General features: G+C 43.7%; 1 protein-coding gene across 1 annotated transcript; it reads right to left on the bottom strand.

Moving 5' to 3' along the window:
* Positions 1 to 1285: 1285 nt before the first annotated feature.
* Positions 1286 to 11952, bottom strand: LOC107392698 (cystathionine gamma-lyase). Its single transcript, XM_015970605.3, has 12 exons — positions 11497 to 11952; positions 10313 to 10394; positions 10107 to 10202; positions 9920 to 10029; positions 9561 to 9695; positions 9382 to 9439; positions 8483 to 8560; positions 8119 to 8271; positions 7092 to 7213; positions 6858 to 6910; positions 6482 to 6620; positions 1286 to 1643 (listed from the first exon to the last, which is right to left on the bottom strand). The coding sequence occupies exons 1-12, from the start codon at positions 11935 to 11937 to the stop codon at positions 1626 to 1628; spliced, it is 1485 nt and encodes a 494-aa protein (XP_015826091.2). The 5' UTR covers positions 11938 to 11952; the 3' UTR covers positions 1286 to 1625.
* Between the last annotated feature and the right edge of the window lie 4863 nt (positions 11953 to 16815).

Genomic DNA, 16815 nt, shown 5'->3' with positions numbered 1-16815 from the left:
TTGGACTCCGCCAGGAATGCCCTTTGTCACCGGTTCTGTTCATCACTTTTATGGACAGAATTTCTAGATGCAGCCGTGGTGTGGAGTGTGTCGAGTTTGGTGGCAGGAGAATCTCGTCTCTGCTTTTTGCGGATGATGTGGTCCTCCTAGCTTCATCCAGCTCCGACCTTCAGCTCTTGCTGGGTAGGTTCGCGGCCGAGTGTGAAGCGGCTGGGATGAGGATCAGCACCTCCAAATCTGAGACCATGGTTCTCGACCGGGAAAGGGTGGCTTGCCAACTCCGGGTCGGGGGAGTGGTCCTACCTCAAGTTTAAGTATCTCGGGGTCTTGTTCACGAGTGAGGGTAGGAGGGATCGGGAGATCGACAGGCGGATTGGTTCGGCGTCTGCAGTGATGCGGACGCTGAGCCGATCTGTCGTGGGGAAGAGGGAGCTGAGCCAGAAAGCCAGGCTCTCGATTTACCGGTCAATCTACGTCCCAATCCTCACCTATGGTCATGAGCTTTGGGTAATGACCGAAAGAACGAGATCGCGGATACAAGCGGCCGAAATGAGTTTCCTCCGTAGGGTGGCCGGGCTCAGCCTTAGAGATAGGGTGAGGAGCTCGGACATTCGGGAGGGACTCGGAGTAGAACCGCTGCTCCTCCGGATCGAAAGGAGCCAGTTGAGGTGGTTTGGGCATCTGGTCAGGATGCCTCCTGGACGCCTCCCCGGGGAGGTGTTTCGGGCATGTCCTGCCGGCAGAAGGCCCCCGGGGCGACCCAGGACACGTTGGAGAGGTTACATCTCCAATCTGGTCCGGGAACGCCTTGGGGTCCTGCCGGAGGAGCTGGTGGACAAGGTCGGGGAGAGGACGGCCTGGAGCTCCCTAGTTGGGATGCTGCCCCCGCGACCCGGATAAGCGGAGGAAGACCTAATCCTTGAAAATAAAGTGGCATTCCAGCAGGAGGACTTAGAGCTTCAAGCTTGCTTGTCGAATTTGTTTTATTTAAGTCAACAGCAGCTGCTGTTTTATCTGTTAAAAAAAAAGACCTAAAAATGTGGAAATTAGGTTCATTTTTCTCAAATGAAGGTAAAAGCAAAACCCACTTTTTTATTTTTACTCAAATTTACTTAAGTTTTTTTTTTACTTCTAAAACTATTTTATGGCAACAAAACTTATTTATTTTATGTGAAATAAGATATTTAATCTCAGGTTTCCTGGAAACAAACCTAATAATGACACTTTTCATGTCTGATCAGTAGGTGGCAGCATATATAAGTTAAATGAATTTTACAGTCAGGCATCATGAAATTTGTTTTAATCACATTGCAATTCCAGCTGCATGCTTCTTAAGAGCAAACTGGATGAAGTACTGTTCGTATGTGCATGTGTTGGTTTTAGCAGAAACAGTTTCCACAGATTTTTCCCCAACAAATCCTTTAAAAAAACACTAACATAAACAAAGCAAACCCAGCATACGATAAATATTACAAATGATGTTTTAGTAAAACTGTTAAAAATCATCAAGTAAAAATTGTGTTAATTATTCATGTGATTTGTGTCTTTCAGAACAACTTGTTCCCTAAAAAGTGGCGGCACGCGTTGATCAGTGTTGTTTCATGGCCCTCAGCCTCGAAGACGACTTACTTCTTCTTGGGATGCTGTCAAAGAAAAGAAAGTGTCAGATCAACAAATCAGACATGAGGCTACAGCTAAAGGCCTGAAATGGTGCAGCAGAAAAGGGAAGCGACAGAATCACGTGGTCTGTGATAACAGCCAGTCTAAAGCAGATTAGAAATCAGGCAAAATGTATCAGATACCGGAACTTCATTAAAAGTTCACCGACCCACTGGAGGATCTCAGATGATTAACTAACATCCACGTTAGTGATTTCAGACCAACCCTCAGAACAAGAGCCTGGTCCTGGGAGCACAGAGTCATTAGAGACATTTGTCTCCATTTAATTTCCATTTACTACAGACGGGGCAGCAGAGGGGACACGACTACATATTCTGAATGCTGAGGAGACGAGACGCAGGCTGCAGTGCAGGACATGGCTAACGAAGACAGCAAAGGGTTCTTCTTTTATTTGAAATTCCTTCGAAACACTTTGAAATTATCAGGAGGATTCCAGCAGGTTATATTAGCCTAGCTTTGTTCTGTCATCAGATAAAAACATGCAGCGACTCCCATTCATAAGCTTTTAACCTCAGAACAAAACAGCCCTGATTCCATCAATGTCCTCGGTAAGACATCAAGACGAGACAGATGTCTGCACCAGCTATTTTAGGATGAAAAATGACAGATGCCTGGACTTCAAAGTGGCTTCTGTAGTAGTTACAAGGATCCATCTGTTTGTTAAATGAGCAGAAATAATTAGGTTTTGTTTTAATGAGTGAAACCATGTGCAGCAAATGAATCATCTGCTTGTATATTTAAATAAGAGTGTCAGTGAAAACTTTACAAGAAAACACAAGGAAGAAGTAATTATGTTAAAAAGGTTTTATGCAGATGCATTACACAGCACTGCGCCGCCTGCAGCACAGACACCAGGCATGATAAATCTGCTTATGCTGCAGAGAGCGAGGTGGGGGTGTATTTCTGCACACTTAACTTAATCCTGGTCCGCAGCCCCTCCTGGAGCAGCTCTGTGTAAATGTTCCCATCACTTCCTCTGGCCTGTTTGGCTTCATTTTGACACAGGTCTTCCTCGTCAGCGTGCAGCTTAAATAAACTCTGAGCTGTGTGCTTAGAAACAAAAACCCAACAAGTGGCTGCTAAACGGAACTGCTTTACCCTGTGATCAGACCAAACTACAGGCTTTAAACTCCTGTCACTTCAGATAGGGTTCTGACATCATCCACAGCCTTGTAGCTGTTGAGAGCAGAGTCATTAGCTCACATTTTACAGCTTCGAACTGAAAGGAGCAGCAAGACTGGAGAACATTAAGGAGCAATTCACCCCCAGAATCACCTTTTTCTGCTGATAAACTGGATAATTCGGTGTCCATTGATGCTGTAGACATGTGTAGTCATTACTTTGACATTCTAACGCATCCCATTTAAAATGTAAGTCAGTGTCAGTGTGGCACCCTCTTCAGGTTAAAACTCTGCACTACAATTTATTTAAATTAGCCCCCGCTATTGGCTAAGATGTACCAAGATGTGTTGATGGTACCACATGGCGTCAGCTGCGGTGCTGCTATTGTTTTAAAAAAGCAGCTGAGTCTCTGCGGCTCTTCTGTAGCAAGTTGGAGTAGCAAGCAAGCATTTACGGCTCGGCACCGATGGCCCCGGCCAACTCATAAGCCATCGGTTCGGCTCAGAGCTGTTCACCACAGACAACACCTCCTTGTGGTGCATTTTTCATAAGGAGTAGCAGAAGCTCAGGAGGTTGAGCGGTTTGTCCAGTAATCGGTGGGATCAATCTTAGCTCCCAGCAGAAAATGTGTGTCCTTGAGCAAGACACTTAACCCGCTTTGCATGCGGATGGTGGTCAAATTCATGCAGACTTTAGTTTTTTTCTGGTAATGAAATTTTTATTTTATTTTAAATAGTAGACATCAGTAAATTTTTGATTCTCAAATTTAAGTTGACCGGCTCTCCTGGTGAGATCGCCCCGGGTGAGTCAGCTGTTCTAGCGGAGACTCTCCCCCCTGCATGTTCATTCATAAACTCTCCAAGACAATGCGGCCGTGGAGGAGGCCTTTTAACCATTTTCAAATCTTCATTTACCTCTGATCCTTTTTTTTTTCCCACCGATATTACCTCCTTTGAACGGAGTGCTTTTGAACTGGCAATTTCTCCCCCCTCCTCTGTCTGTTAATTTGCCGCCCCCCCAGATACAATAAGAACTTCATAACGGATTTCTCTGCTCTCTTAGCTGAGATTTTCGCTCGACATCAACGTGTTCTCATTCTTGGAGACTTTAATATTCACATCTGCTGTCTGGAAAAACCATTTGTCACAGATTTTCTTAGCCTAATTGATGCTTTCGGTTTGACCCAGTCTGTAAATGCTCCAACTCATGTACACTCACATACTCTCGACCTTGTGCTCTCATCTGGTCTGTTGTTAAATGGTCTATCTCTTTTAGAAGTCTGCCGGTCTGACCATATGCTTATTTCTTTTGATATTTTTTTTACCTGTTAACAATCATTCACTCTGTCCGTCACGTTCGTTACGGCGCATCATTAACTCTGAAACAGCAGGATCTTTTGTCAGTGCTTTTTCTGTGTCTGATCTGCCTAGTCAGCTAAGCCTGGATGATCAAATCGCTTTTTTTGATGATAAATGTCTTACAGTCTTAAATTCTGTTGCTCCTCTGAAACCTGCTCACTCCAAACATAAATCTGACCCTTGGCTCAACTCTCATATGCGAAGTTTGAGAAAACTCTGTAGACAGGCTGAGCGCAAATGGAAAAAAGACCACTTCCAGATTTCATATCAGATTTTGCAAGACCTCTGGTCCAAATATCAACAAGCAGTTATGCATGCCAGAAGCTATTACTTTTCTAAAATTATTTCTGCAAACCGGTCCAATCAAAAAGTTCTTTACAAAACTATTAATTCGGTTCTCGTCCCTCATGAGTCCAACTGCTCAGTTATTGCACCAAATCTCCCGGATCAGTTTCTAGATTTCTTTTCTGATAAGGTTTCCTCTATCAGGGCTAGCTTATCACTCCCTCTGCACACCCTTCCTGCCTTAACCTTTAATACCGCGCCCTTCCACAGCTTTGAACCTATTTCCCTACCATGCCTGCAATCTTTGCTACTGTCGATGAAACCATCTGGTTCCCAAGATGGCATCCTTCCTCCGCGCCTCCTGAAAGAGGTGTTCCCAGCTATAGGTCATTATATCCTACACTTTATCAATACCAGTCTTATTTCTAGTGTTGTACCCCCGTCTTCAAACATGCTGTGGTTCAGCCGCTTCTTAAAAAACCAGGCCTTGACGCCTCGGTTCTTTCCAATTATCGCCCTATTTCCAAGCTTCCATTTCTGGCAAAAATTCTGGAGAAGGTGGTCTATGATCAGCTATCAACTCATCTAGCTGATCATAACATAATGGATGTCTTTCAGTCAGGTTTTCAACCCCTGCACAGCACTGAGTCCTCTCTCCTCCGAGTCTTCAATGACATTTTCATGGCTACGGATTCTGGCTCCTATGCTGTGTTATTACTTCTCGATCTGTCCGCCGCCTTTGACACCATCGACCATGACATCCTTTTATTACACTTAGAGGAGGTTGCTGCAATACGTGGTCCAGCCCTAACTTGGTTTAGGTCTTATTTGTCTAACAGGTCCCAACGGGTGGTGTTGAACAACATCTCATCTCGCTCTGCTCATCTCTCGTGTGGGGTCCCGCAGGGATCTATTCTGGGCCCTTTGTTGTTTTGTCTTTACCTCCTTCCCCTCAGCTTAATTCTAAAAAACACTGTGTTCAATATCACTTATATGCTAACGACTGTCAGATATACATGTCGGTGAAACCGCAGCAATCCATCCAGCCTCTTCTAGATTGCCTACGTGATGTGAAATGTTGGCTGGCCAGAAATTTTCTGCATCTCAATGATTCCAAGACTGAACTGATCCTGTTTAATCCGGTCAGATCTAGCTCCTTCCAAACCCCCAGATCTTTCATCTGTTTCGCGAAATCTAAAAACCGTTGTGACAAACCTGGGTGTGAAGATGGATTCATCTCTAAGGATGGACGCCCAGGTCAATGCCACTGTAAAATCTTGTTTTTTCCAACTCTGCCATCTGTACAAATTAAGAGCCGTTTTATCTAGAAAAAATTTGGAATCAGTTGTTCATGCCTTCATCACATCTAGGCTCGACTACTCAAATGCAATTTTGCTGGGTGTCAATAAGTCAACCCTTGCCCGACTTCAACTCGTTCAAAATGCAGCTGCTAGATTCCTAACGCATACTGACAGGTGCCAGCATAGAACACCAGTTCTCAAATCCCTTCATTGGTTGCCTATCACTTTCAGGGTCCAATATAAAATGCTACTTTTTGTTTTCAAATCCCTCCATGGTCTTGCCCCTGTGTACTTATCTGGTCTTCTTTCAATTTATACTCCTGGTCGCACACTCATGTCCTCCAGCCTGTTGCGCCTCGAGGTCCCGAAAGCGTGTTACAAATCATGCGGACAAAGAGCTTTCTCTGTCGCGGGTCCTAAACTGTGGAACGAACTTCCAGTCACAGTTCGACTGGCAGATTTTAAGTCTAGACTAAAGACACACTATTCTACCCTTGCTTTTAATAGTTAGCTGTTAGTTTGGTTTTTACTACTCTTATTTTATCATCCATTGTAAGGTTTTTAATGGTACTTTTTTATCGGCTCGTCTTTTTTATTGTTGGTTGCATTTCATAGTACTGTTTTATGTTTTCTATCTCTGTTATTGTGCGACTGTTCAGCACTTTGGTCAGCCGTATGGCTGTGTTTTTAAAGTGCTATATAAATAAAGGTGGTATGGTATGGTATGATACTTACAGCAGCCTTCAACGCCTGGTCCAGGTCTTCAATGATGTCAGCCTCATCCTCCAAGCCAACAGAGAGGCGGATCAGTGTGTCACTGATCCCCAGAACAGCCCTCTCGTTTTCTGACACTGACGCGTGGGTCATAATGGCTCTAAAATATGATCCAAACAACACATTTCACACATGTAAGTCATGTGCAGAGAAACACTCTGAGGGTCTAATAGAGAGAAGAGCCTCAGGAGTCTAACGGACATTTCTTCCTGGTCTCTGCTGCCCTCTTGTGGTCAATTGTGTTTAATTGCATTTCAGGTGGTTTAACAAATGAAAAAATAAAAAAAAGAATTGCGTTTCAATCAGATTTTTTGTGTAAACCTCTATTTGTACTTACGGATGTTCCGCTAAGCTTTCATATCCACCAAGACTCTCTGCTACTGCAAACATCTGAAATGAGACAAGAAACAGAAAATTAAACACAAAACAACAAAAAAGTAGCAAACGGCACAAAGAGAAATCAAATTAATTCCCTTTCTACACACAGGGCCTAATTATAGATGTTCAAACCTCAAAGCACCTCTTCGAAAGGAAAGTATTCTGAGTTTTAAGAAAGTTTTTTATGAATTACTTTTAGGCTGCTAAGAAAGGTGTTGGCGTGCTCGAGTTTCCCCTTAATGTAGAAGGCAATCATCCCAGGACAACCGGTGCATTGTCTCTTCATCACTTCGTACTGTGGGTGAGAGGGCAGACCTGCAGCGAGAGGAAGAACACAACAAACCAGTCACTTAATCTAATATTAGGTTGCCCTTATGGAGAGGTCAAACACTTTGCAGGTCTACTAGCTGAGTAGTCTCCTAGCAACACTGAAACACATTACATGAAGAGTTTTCATCCAAGTAAACTCGTTAACACAACCATGAAAGAGGATTTAAGTCACCACGCATATTATTATACTCCTTTGTTCACAGAGGTTTATTTATTGAGCCCAGATGAAGACGGTGGTGATGTAGTCAAATTTCCTCCACTTAAACGCACCTGATAGTGTATTTTAAAAGTCTAAATTCCATCAGACTTTAAAGATTAATGACGATTGTCTCCAAACGTGTGATGAAGATAAAACATGTGTACAGACAAACCCAGAACTGGAAATGTACCTAATTCTATTTGAGTTTTAAGGCCTAATTAATAATGAAAAAATGTGAAATTAGTATTTTTTATTTGCTTGTTAACCAGGTTCCTCTTGTTCTCTTTAAAACACAATTTAAAACAATATAAGAGGTAACTCCAAATATCTCCATCACAACTCGCTTTAGTTCCATTTAAACTGAATTAAGTGTGGCAGCAAAGTCATGCTGACGACAAGCACATTTATGGAGTCATACAATCATAAAGGAATGTGCTAAAAGATAACGGCAAGCCAAAACTTGTGAATAACTATCAAAAGTACAGAGATAAAACTAAATGCAGGAAGAGTTTGTCCACAGTTACTTTGTGTCCTGGCACGAACATCAGAGTAAACTGTAGCCAGTGCTGATGAGAATATGACACACGCAAGTGGAAATTTTTGGTTCTGCAGCGATGCAACTCTGTGCTTCATTGCCCAACTCAGCCCACAGGAAGAATGAGTGGCATGTCTCAACAAAATCTGCACTCACCTGGGTAAATGACACGCTCCACTCTGGTATTGGCCTCTAGAAACCTAGCAGCAGCCAGAGCGTTTTTAAAGTGCTGCTCCATTCGCAAATGCAGCGTTTTCAGCCCGCGGTTACACAGGTAGCAGTCAAAGGGAGATGGTACGCCTCCTAAAGCTGCAGCAGGACAAGGTCACATCAAAACAAAACCACATAGAGGTTATAAACAAAGCCTCCCAGAATCCAGAACAATCCGACTCCAATGAAAAGGTGTATTTTGGTTTAGAGCTTTGGCCTCAGGAGTGTGTGCTGGTTGTTTACTGGGTGAATGTAGGACAGATCAGACCCACCACTTCACCAAAAACAGGATTACTCTGGAATTACTCACCATTCTGCAGGAACTTTAGTCGCTCGTGCAGATCCTCTCGGTTTATTGAAACCAGACCCATCACCACGTCACTGTGACCTGCCAAAATGAAAAAGCAATTCAGGAACAGCACAAACTCGTTTTTGAATAAAATCCTGTTCCTTTGGGAGTTAAAATAACCAGAATCGTGTGCTTTAGCAGTGTCTAACCTAACGTTTCAAATATGTTTTTCACACGTTGGCCAGTCAGTCAAAATAAATAAATATGTTGTAATCAGAGTGCACTGCTGTTATCAGAATCAGAATCGTGTTTTATTGCCAAGTGAGAGTCTCACATTACTAGGAATTTGCTTTGGTGGAACGGTGCAAAGACTCAAGTGAAACAAATGAAAAATAGACATTTGAGCAGAAAGTTATCAGTAATAACAAAATCTATTTTTATTTAAGTTTCACATCCTTTAATAGCTTCTATAGATGACCCTAAACAAGAACTGATCTAACATTCTTCCAATGAAAAAAAAACAAAGTTGCATTTGTATATATTAGTATTTTCTGCCTTTTGACAAAACTTGTTTTATTAATTAATCAAAAATGGATACTCCATTGATAAAAGTTCAAGTCTGTTTTTTTTAAAAGAAAAACAAAAGAATATCACAGGTTTATAAATGTGTGCCCTTTACTACATGTATTAGATCTGGGTTGCTAGTTTGGCAAGATCATTTGACTTTTATGTACTTTTTAATTTCCTTTGCCAGTTAAAAACTAAAACAAATGCTCCTAATGTCTGGGGTTACACATTATTGGTTGTAATTTTAGAGATTTTATTGGTATTATAAGTTGAGCAACCTTTTTTTTACTTTTAATTCAACCCATGTTTGTATCAAGTCTGTGTGAAAAACAGTGTGTGTGTGTAAAACCTACCGTTCATGTATTTGGTGGCTGAATACATGCAGACGTCTGCACCTAAGGCCAAGGGGCGCTGACAGTGCAAGACAAACACATAAGTTAATCATTCAGCAAGTTCCTCTCAAGTGAACCGGATTTTCATTAAAGGAAACGATTAAACTGTAGCTTCAGAGTCAACAGAGTGACAGTCCCACCTGGAAATACGCAGACATGAATGTGTTGTCTACCACCACTACTATGTCTTTGTTGTGCTCGTGCACCAACTCAGAACAGGCCCTGATGTCCACAACCTTCATCATAGGGTTGGTTGGACACTCCATCCACACCAGCTACACATGAGACAGAAGAAGAAGTCCTGTCACAACAGGAGTCAATCGTTTGACAAGCTGGTAAAAACAGATCGTTACACAAAGCGATGACTCACACAAAGACTACTCTGACTTAGCAGAAAAGACAACCAATGAAAGAGCGTTTAACAAAAGCAGAGAATGAGTAACACAAAGCAAACAACCAACACCGATTTATTTCATATTCTTATCTTTCCTTGACCTACTTTGGTGTTGGGCTTCAGAGCGGACTTGAGCAGCTCCAGTTTAGTGAAGTCAGCAAAAGTCACGTCCAGACCGATTTCAGCTGCAATTCTTTTAAAGTAGCGATTTGTGCCTTTAAAAAGGGGGCGTGAGGCTCAGTTAAACAGAAAGTGCAAGTATTAAAACAGATGTGGGAGCAGGGAGACTCACCTCCGTACACATCATCCATGCAGACGATCCCATCGCCCCCTTTCAGCATGTGAGTGATGGTCACTGTGGCGGCCAGTCCTGAGGCGAAAGCAAGAGCTGCAGGGATTTTCAACAAAAAACTTGTTAAAATGAAAGAACGTGGTTTGTGTCATCAGTGAGAAGAAAACCTATTTGTGTTCAAATGCTGAATCATATTGTTTACTTACAATACTTTGCTCCGTCCAGCGCTGCCACAGCCTTCTCCAGACAGTTTCTGGTGGGGTTTCCACTCCGGCTGTACTCAAAGCCCTGAAGAAATGCAACATTTTAATAAATATTTTCTTCATCAAAGTGAATTTCTATTTGGGTTTTCTGAATACAAAAGAAACAAATGAATTGCTATGAATGCTAAACATCACATTTTAGAAGAATACTGTTGAAAATAACCTATGTTCACCTCTCCAATAATGTTAAACTCCCATAGTAATCACTCACTGGGGAAATTCATCTCCACATTTGACCCATCTCTGTGGGGAACGGTGAGCTGTAGCTGTGGCTGCGCTCGGGAACTATTTGGTGGATTAACCCCCAATCCAACTCCTTAAAGCTGAGTGTCAAGCAGGGAGGCATTGGGTGTGACCCGACCGGTTTTGAACCCAGTTCTCCCAGTCCCAGAGCAGACACTACCACTGAGCTGGTTGATGTACGAAGTAAGTTATTGCCTGAAGATAATGATAGGAACACATGATTTGTAGTTTAAAGAATTGCAAAAGATATTTAGGGTGAAATATAATCTTGTATCGTCTACTGGTTTTGTGTGGAGTTTAGATAAGCGAGTGAGAAAAGCCACCTGGAATACTGGCTTATCTGTAAAATAAGAAAATCTACACATCTCCAGCTATAGGGCCTTGTTTGACTTGGACAAATAATTTACCAGTTCAGTGAAAAGAGACTGTAACCATAGGAAATGAATTTAAAAAAATCAACGATGTTTGAAAGATGATAAAAAAAATTCTAATTTGGCAGAATTACAGCTGTGGGCTGAATCTGTAGGCGGCCTCAGTCTTACATTTGCTGAAGAAAAACTGGAGGAAATCCAGCAATCTTGACTTCATCACTGAGATGAATTGAAGTGAAAAGAAACAGAAAACTTTCTAATAGTACTGGTGTTATAGTTTTGGTAATAGGGTGAATTCCCTTGTAAAAACAGGAAGTATAATCAAACAGCTCACTGGTCTGATTTGCATCTTTTTAGGGGGACCGGAGGATATGTTTAAAATATTTAAAAAAAACCTGAATGATGATAACGTTTTGGATGAGGTAACATTACAGCTTATTTGATAGGATGTATTTAACAGGCACGTCTTGTCACCCCCAGCCATAAATAACCGACACCGATCAGGCTACTTACGGCATGGTTTCCCGGTGAGTGCTGCTTGAAGGTAGTAGAGAGGGATATCAGCGGTACTACGGCCATTGAGCTCCACTGTTCCGGCTCCTGACCGACGTGTATAGCATCTGTAGCGAAAGATTTGAAAGCGGTGCGGAAGCCTGTGAAGACACCGGTCGGCTCATCTTGTTTGTTCGTTTGCTCCATCGCAGCGCGCGCCTCCAAAGTAGCTGAACCACAGTGTTCCCAGGGTGAGTCTGCATTACCGCTACCGGTAAAGGGAAATACATTTAATAGGGCCGAGCGGAAAGCTCGTGCTCCTGAGCCAATCAGCACGCAGCGCGGAGCAACCAGCACGCTGATTGGCTGTTGTAGAGGGGGCGTCCGGCCCACGTTATTTCCAAATTCATGCTGCCGCTCTGATGCAACTATTGTTCTTGTTTGAGTCAGAGAGGTGTTCATCTAATAATGTCTCCTGACATTAAATAATGGGTTCGCTGTGTTCACATTACTTAATTTACCAAGAAAATTATATTTTAAATGCGGATTACGTTTTAAAAAAATCTACAAAGTAAAACAATAAATAAACAAATAAAAACAAAAACAAGTTGGGAAAGATTTTTAATATTAGGTATGTCTTAGTCTCAGCAGCTGCTGTGACTTAAAATAAATTGTATGCATTGTTGAAAAAGTGAAGTCAGGTTGTAGTCCCATTCTTAAAAGGCAGGGGGAGGAAGAACTACAACTAATACGCGAGCAGGAGAGCTTGGGTAATTTTTCAAGACTACTGTGCTTTTTCTTGTACTTCCATTTGAATTAAATCGCAAATGTAAGAAAATTTCTGCTTCATCATTTCAAATATTTATCAGTAAAAAATAATTTTTTACAACGTCTTCTTTTCATAATTGTTGAGTGAAATTACAAACTGGTGTATTTGATAGCATTATGTTGTTATTAGCCTACTAAATGATGATGAATTTTTTACAAAATGTTACTTTCAGAAGATTAAATTTTTTGTATATGTTGAACAAACTGAACAAACACTCGGCAGTTTACCGAGTTGGTTGTTCATGATCAAAGTTAGAAAATGCAAAGCTAATAAATATTGTTGTATTATTGTCAGTTCATTCTGAATCGCATAGACATTTCTTAAAATGTTCATTTGGAGTTTCCAATTTAAAAAAGGCCAGGACATAACCACACAAAGGCATTGTCCACAATAACCAGTTTTAGTCCCACTGTTATCAAATTCCAACTGAAAAACTTTATTCATTTGATTGTCTATAACCCCATCCCTCCATCAGTACCAGAAGGGTTCATTGTCATATTTGTAAGAAGTCACAACGTTAGGAACTTGCTGCAGTAACCTGTCTGCACACATAAATGGGCCCAAATGGAACCTATATGGGCAAGCCATAGGTCCCACCTGGGTTTGTCTAGAGCAGGGGTTCCCAATTTCTTTCTTTCTTTCTTTCTTTCTTTCTTTCTTTCTTTCTTTCTTTCTTTCTTTCTTTCTTTCTTTATTTATTTATTTATTTATTTATTTATTTATTTATTTATTTATTTATTTATTTTGAGGACCCCTTTGCTCATGTCCAAGACAAGCCAGGACCCCCAACCCCAACTCCTACATGAGTACACACATTAAATGTGATAATTTGTCATCTTTATACAGGCACACAGAAATATAAATTATATATGGAGTTCTGGTTGTACTGTAGGGTGTGTTATTGGGAGTTTATGTAATTTTTACAAATAAATTCTTGCTAATCTCACTCTCAGCAAAGACAAAATTGTGGGGACCCCCGGCCCCCAATTTGGGAACCCCTGGTCTAGAGAGATCTTTGCCCACATAAAACATTTAAAAACTCACCTTTTCATCCAGGCATTCCCCTGCTAAATATTCTGAAAGATGGCTTTGTCTTTGCTCATACCTTGACTTTGTTTTTACTCCTGATTTTGTTTACTATTTTGTCACTGCTATTGTTTTTTATGATCTGTTTTTATCAGTTTGAGGTATTTGACCTGATTTTACTCATGTTGTACACTTTGTGATTCATATCTGCGAAAGGCGCTTTATAAATAAGCTTTTACTTACTTACTTACTTACATAGATTTTAATGGGCCCGACATGGGTATTCAGAGGGTTTAGAATGTTTGTGGGCAAACCCCTGTGGGGCCACTGTGGAAACTGCGGACAAACCCTGGTGGGACCCATTGGGCTTGCCCATACGTGCTCCATATGGGGCCCACATATGTGTGCTTCAAAAAAATAATAGATATGCAAAAAAATTGAAATGAGCACAACTAAATAATAATATAGAGAAGCAATGATTAGAGAAACGGGTGGCTAATTTAAGTGTATTGATCAGAGTTGAACAGTCAGGTGCAAACACAACCCAACACAGAGTCAGGTGACTGGAACGTGACTGGAGTGGGCAGTCAACCCCATCCCACCATGTGCAGCTACATAAAGAAACATTTTTAAAATCACTGATAGAGAGAAAAGGGATTTATTTCAATGTGTTCCAACTTCAATAACATGCCATTTACAATAAAACTGACTGCTGAGGGGGAAATTTCAGAGAGTTGCCTGTTAAGAGAGACCATGTTTGTGTGTTCTTCAAATGCTTCAAGAACAGAGCGGCATCTACAGTATTTCAATTTAGGAATGCATTTTACAGGCGCATAATGCTTTTTAGGATTTAGGGGGTGCTGTTAAAATTAAGAGAGCCCTCAGTTCAAGACAAAACAAATGATCCCCGAAATACCACTGATGCATGCACTCAAATATGATCAATCAATATTTTTTGGCACACAACATTTTTACCTCCTCCTTGAACTGTCACCTTATCGTGGTGGAGGAGTTTGAGTGCCCTAATGATCTAGGAGCTCTGTTGTCTGGGGCACATTGTGCCCCTGGTAGGGTCTCCCATGACAAATTGGTCTTAGGTGAAGGGTGAGATAAAGTACGGTTCAGAGGATCTTTCATGGATGTACAATCAAAGAGTAAGAGTACCCGGCCCGGAGGGTTACCGGGGTCCCACCCTGGAGCCAGGCCTGGGGTTGGGGCCCGTGAGCAAGCGCCTGGTTCCCGGGCTTTCGCCCATGGGGCCCGGCCAGGCCCAGCCCGAACCGGATACATGGGCTCATTCAACTGTGGACCCACCACCCGCAGGAGGAACATGAAGGGTCCGGTGCAGTGTGGATGGGGTTGCAGACCGAGGTGGGAGCCTTGGCGGTCTGATCCCCGGACAAGGAAACTGGTTTTTGGGACATGGAACATCACCTCGCTGGTGGGGAAGGAGCAGGAGCTTGTGGCAGAGATTGAGCGGTACCGGCTAGATATAGTCGGACTCACCTCGATGCATACCATTGGCTCTGGAACCCAAGTCCTTGAGAGGGGTTGGACACTCTCCTTTGCTGGAGTTGCTCCGGATGAGAGGCGGAGGGCGGGGGTTGGCTTTTTGTTAGCCCCAAGACTCTCTGCCTGCGTGTTGGGGTTTACCCCGGGGGACCAGAGGGTAGCTTTCCTGCACCTTCGGGTCGGGGAACGGGTCCTTACTGTTGTTTGTGCTTATGGACCAAATATCAGTTCAGAGAACCCACCCTTTTTGGAGTCCCTGGGATGAGTGCTAGATAGTGCTCCATCAGGGGACTCCATTGTCCTGCTGGGGGACTTCAATGTTCACGTGGGCAATGACAGCATGACCTGAAGGAGTGTGACTGGGAGGAACGGCCCACCTGATGTGAACTCGAGTGGTGTTTCGTTATTGGACTTCTGTGCAAGCCGCAGTTTGGCCATAAAGAACACCATATTCGAACATAAGGATGCCCATCAGTACACTTGGTACCAGGGCAGCCTAGGTCGCAGCTCAATGATAGACTTTGTAGTTGTATCATCTGACCTGCGGCCATATGTTTTGGACACCCGAGTGAAGAGATGAGCGGAGCTGTCAACTGATCACCACCTGGTGGTGAGTTGGATCAGATGGCAGGGGAAGATGCCGCGTAGATCTGGCAGACCCAAACGCATAGTGAGGGTCTGCTGGGAACGCCTGGCAGAAGAGCCAGTCAAGACGGTCTTCAACTCCCACCTCCGGCAGAGCTTTGACCGCGTCCCGAGAGTAGTGGGGGACATTGACTCCGAGTGGGCCTTGTTCCACTCTGCGATTGTTGAGGCGGCTGTTACTAGCTGTGGTCGCAAGGTGGCCGGTGCCAGTCGTGGTGGCAACCCCCGTACCCGCTGGTGGACACCAGAGGTTCGGGGAGCCGTCAGGCTGAAGAAGGAGGCCTACAGGACGCGGCTGGTCTGTGGGTCTCCGGAGGCAGCAGACAGGTACCGGATAGCCAAGCGGGGTGCAACAGTGGCAGTTGCCGAGACAAAATCTTGGGCGTGGGAGGAGTTTGGAGAGGCCATGGAGAAAGACTATCGATTGGCTCCAAAGAGGTTCTGGCAAACTGTCCAGTGCCTCAGGAGAGGAAGGCAGCAACTCGCACACACTGTTTACAGTGGGGAGCTGCTGACGTCAACTGGGGCTATAGTCGGACGGTGGGAGGAATACTTTGACTCCGCCAGGGCTGCCCTTTGTCACCGGTTCTGTTCATTACCTTTATGGACAGAATTTCTAGGTGCAGCCGTGGTGTGGAGTGTGTCGAGTTTGTTGGCAGGACAATCTCGTCTCTGCTTTTTGCGGATGATGTGGTCATCCTAGCTTCATCCAGCTCTGACCTTCAGCTCTTGCTGGGTAGGTTCGTGGCCGAGTGTGAAGCGGCTGGGATGAGGATCAGCACCTCCAAATCTGAGACCATGGTTCTCGACTGGAAAAGGGTGGCTTGCCAACCCCGGGTCGGGGGAGAGGTCCTACCCCAAGTGGAGGAGTTTAAGTATCTCGGGGTCTTGTTGACGAGTGAGGGTAGGAGGGATCGGGAGATCGACAGGGAGATTGGTTCGGCGTCTGCAGTGATGCGAACGCTGAGCCGATCTGTCGTGGTGAAGAGGGAGCTGAGCCAGAGAGCCAGGCTCTCGATTTACCGGTCGATCTACGTCCCAATCCTCACCTATGGTCATGAACTTTGGGTAATGACCGAAAGAATGAGATCGCGGATACAAGCGGCCGAAATGAGTTTCCTCCGTATGGTGGCTGGGCTCAGCCTTAGTGATAGGGTGAGGAGCTCGAACATTCGGGAGGGACTCGGAGTAGAACGGCTGCTCCTCCAGATCGAAAGGAGTCATTTGAGGTGGTTTGGGCATCTGGTCAATATGCCTCCTGGACGCCTCCCTGGGGAGGTGTTATGGGCATGTCCTGCTGGCAGATGGCCCCCCGGTCGACCCAGGAC

This window comes from Nothobranchius furzeri, chromosome 8 (assembly GCF_043380555.1).
Source record: "Nothobranchius furzeri strain GRZ-AD chromosome 8, NfurGRZ-RIMD1, whole genome shotgun sequence".
NCBI lineage: Eukaryota > Metazoa > Chordata > Actinopteri > Cyprinodontiformes > Nothobranchiidae > Nothobranchius > Nothobranchius furzeri.
This window is presented reverse-complemented; position numbering and strand designations above follow the sequence as displayed.

What these genes read in the sequence shown, in the direction of transcription:
- LOC107392698 (XM_015970605.3), bottom strand. Translation starts at nt 11,937, where the DNA reads ATGAACACCTCTCTGACTCAAACAAGAACAATAGTTGCATCAGAGCGG. An exon ending in CATGGATGATGTGTACGGAG is followed by an intron (nt 10,030 to 10,106) that starts GTGAGTCTCCCT and finishes CCCTTTTTAAAG; the next exon opens with GCACAAATCGCTACTTTAAA. An exon ending in CCTTTCTTAGCAGCCTAAAA is followed by an intron (nt 6,911 to 7,091) that starts GTAATTCATAAA and finishes GTCTCATTTCAG; the next exon opens with ATGTTTGCAGTAGCAGAGAG.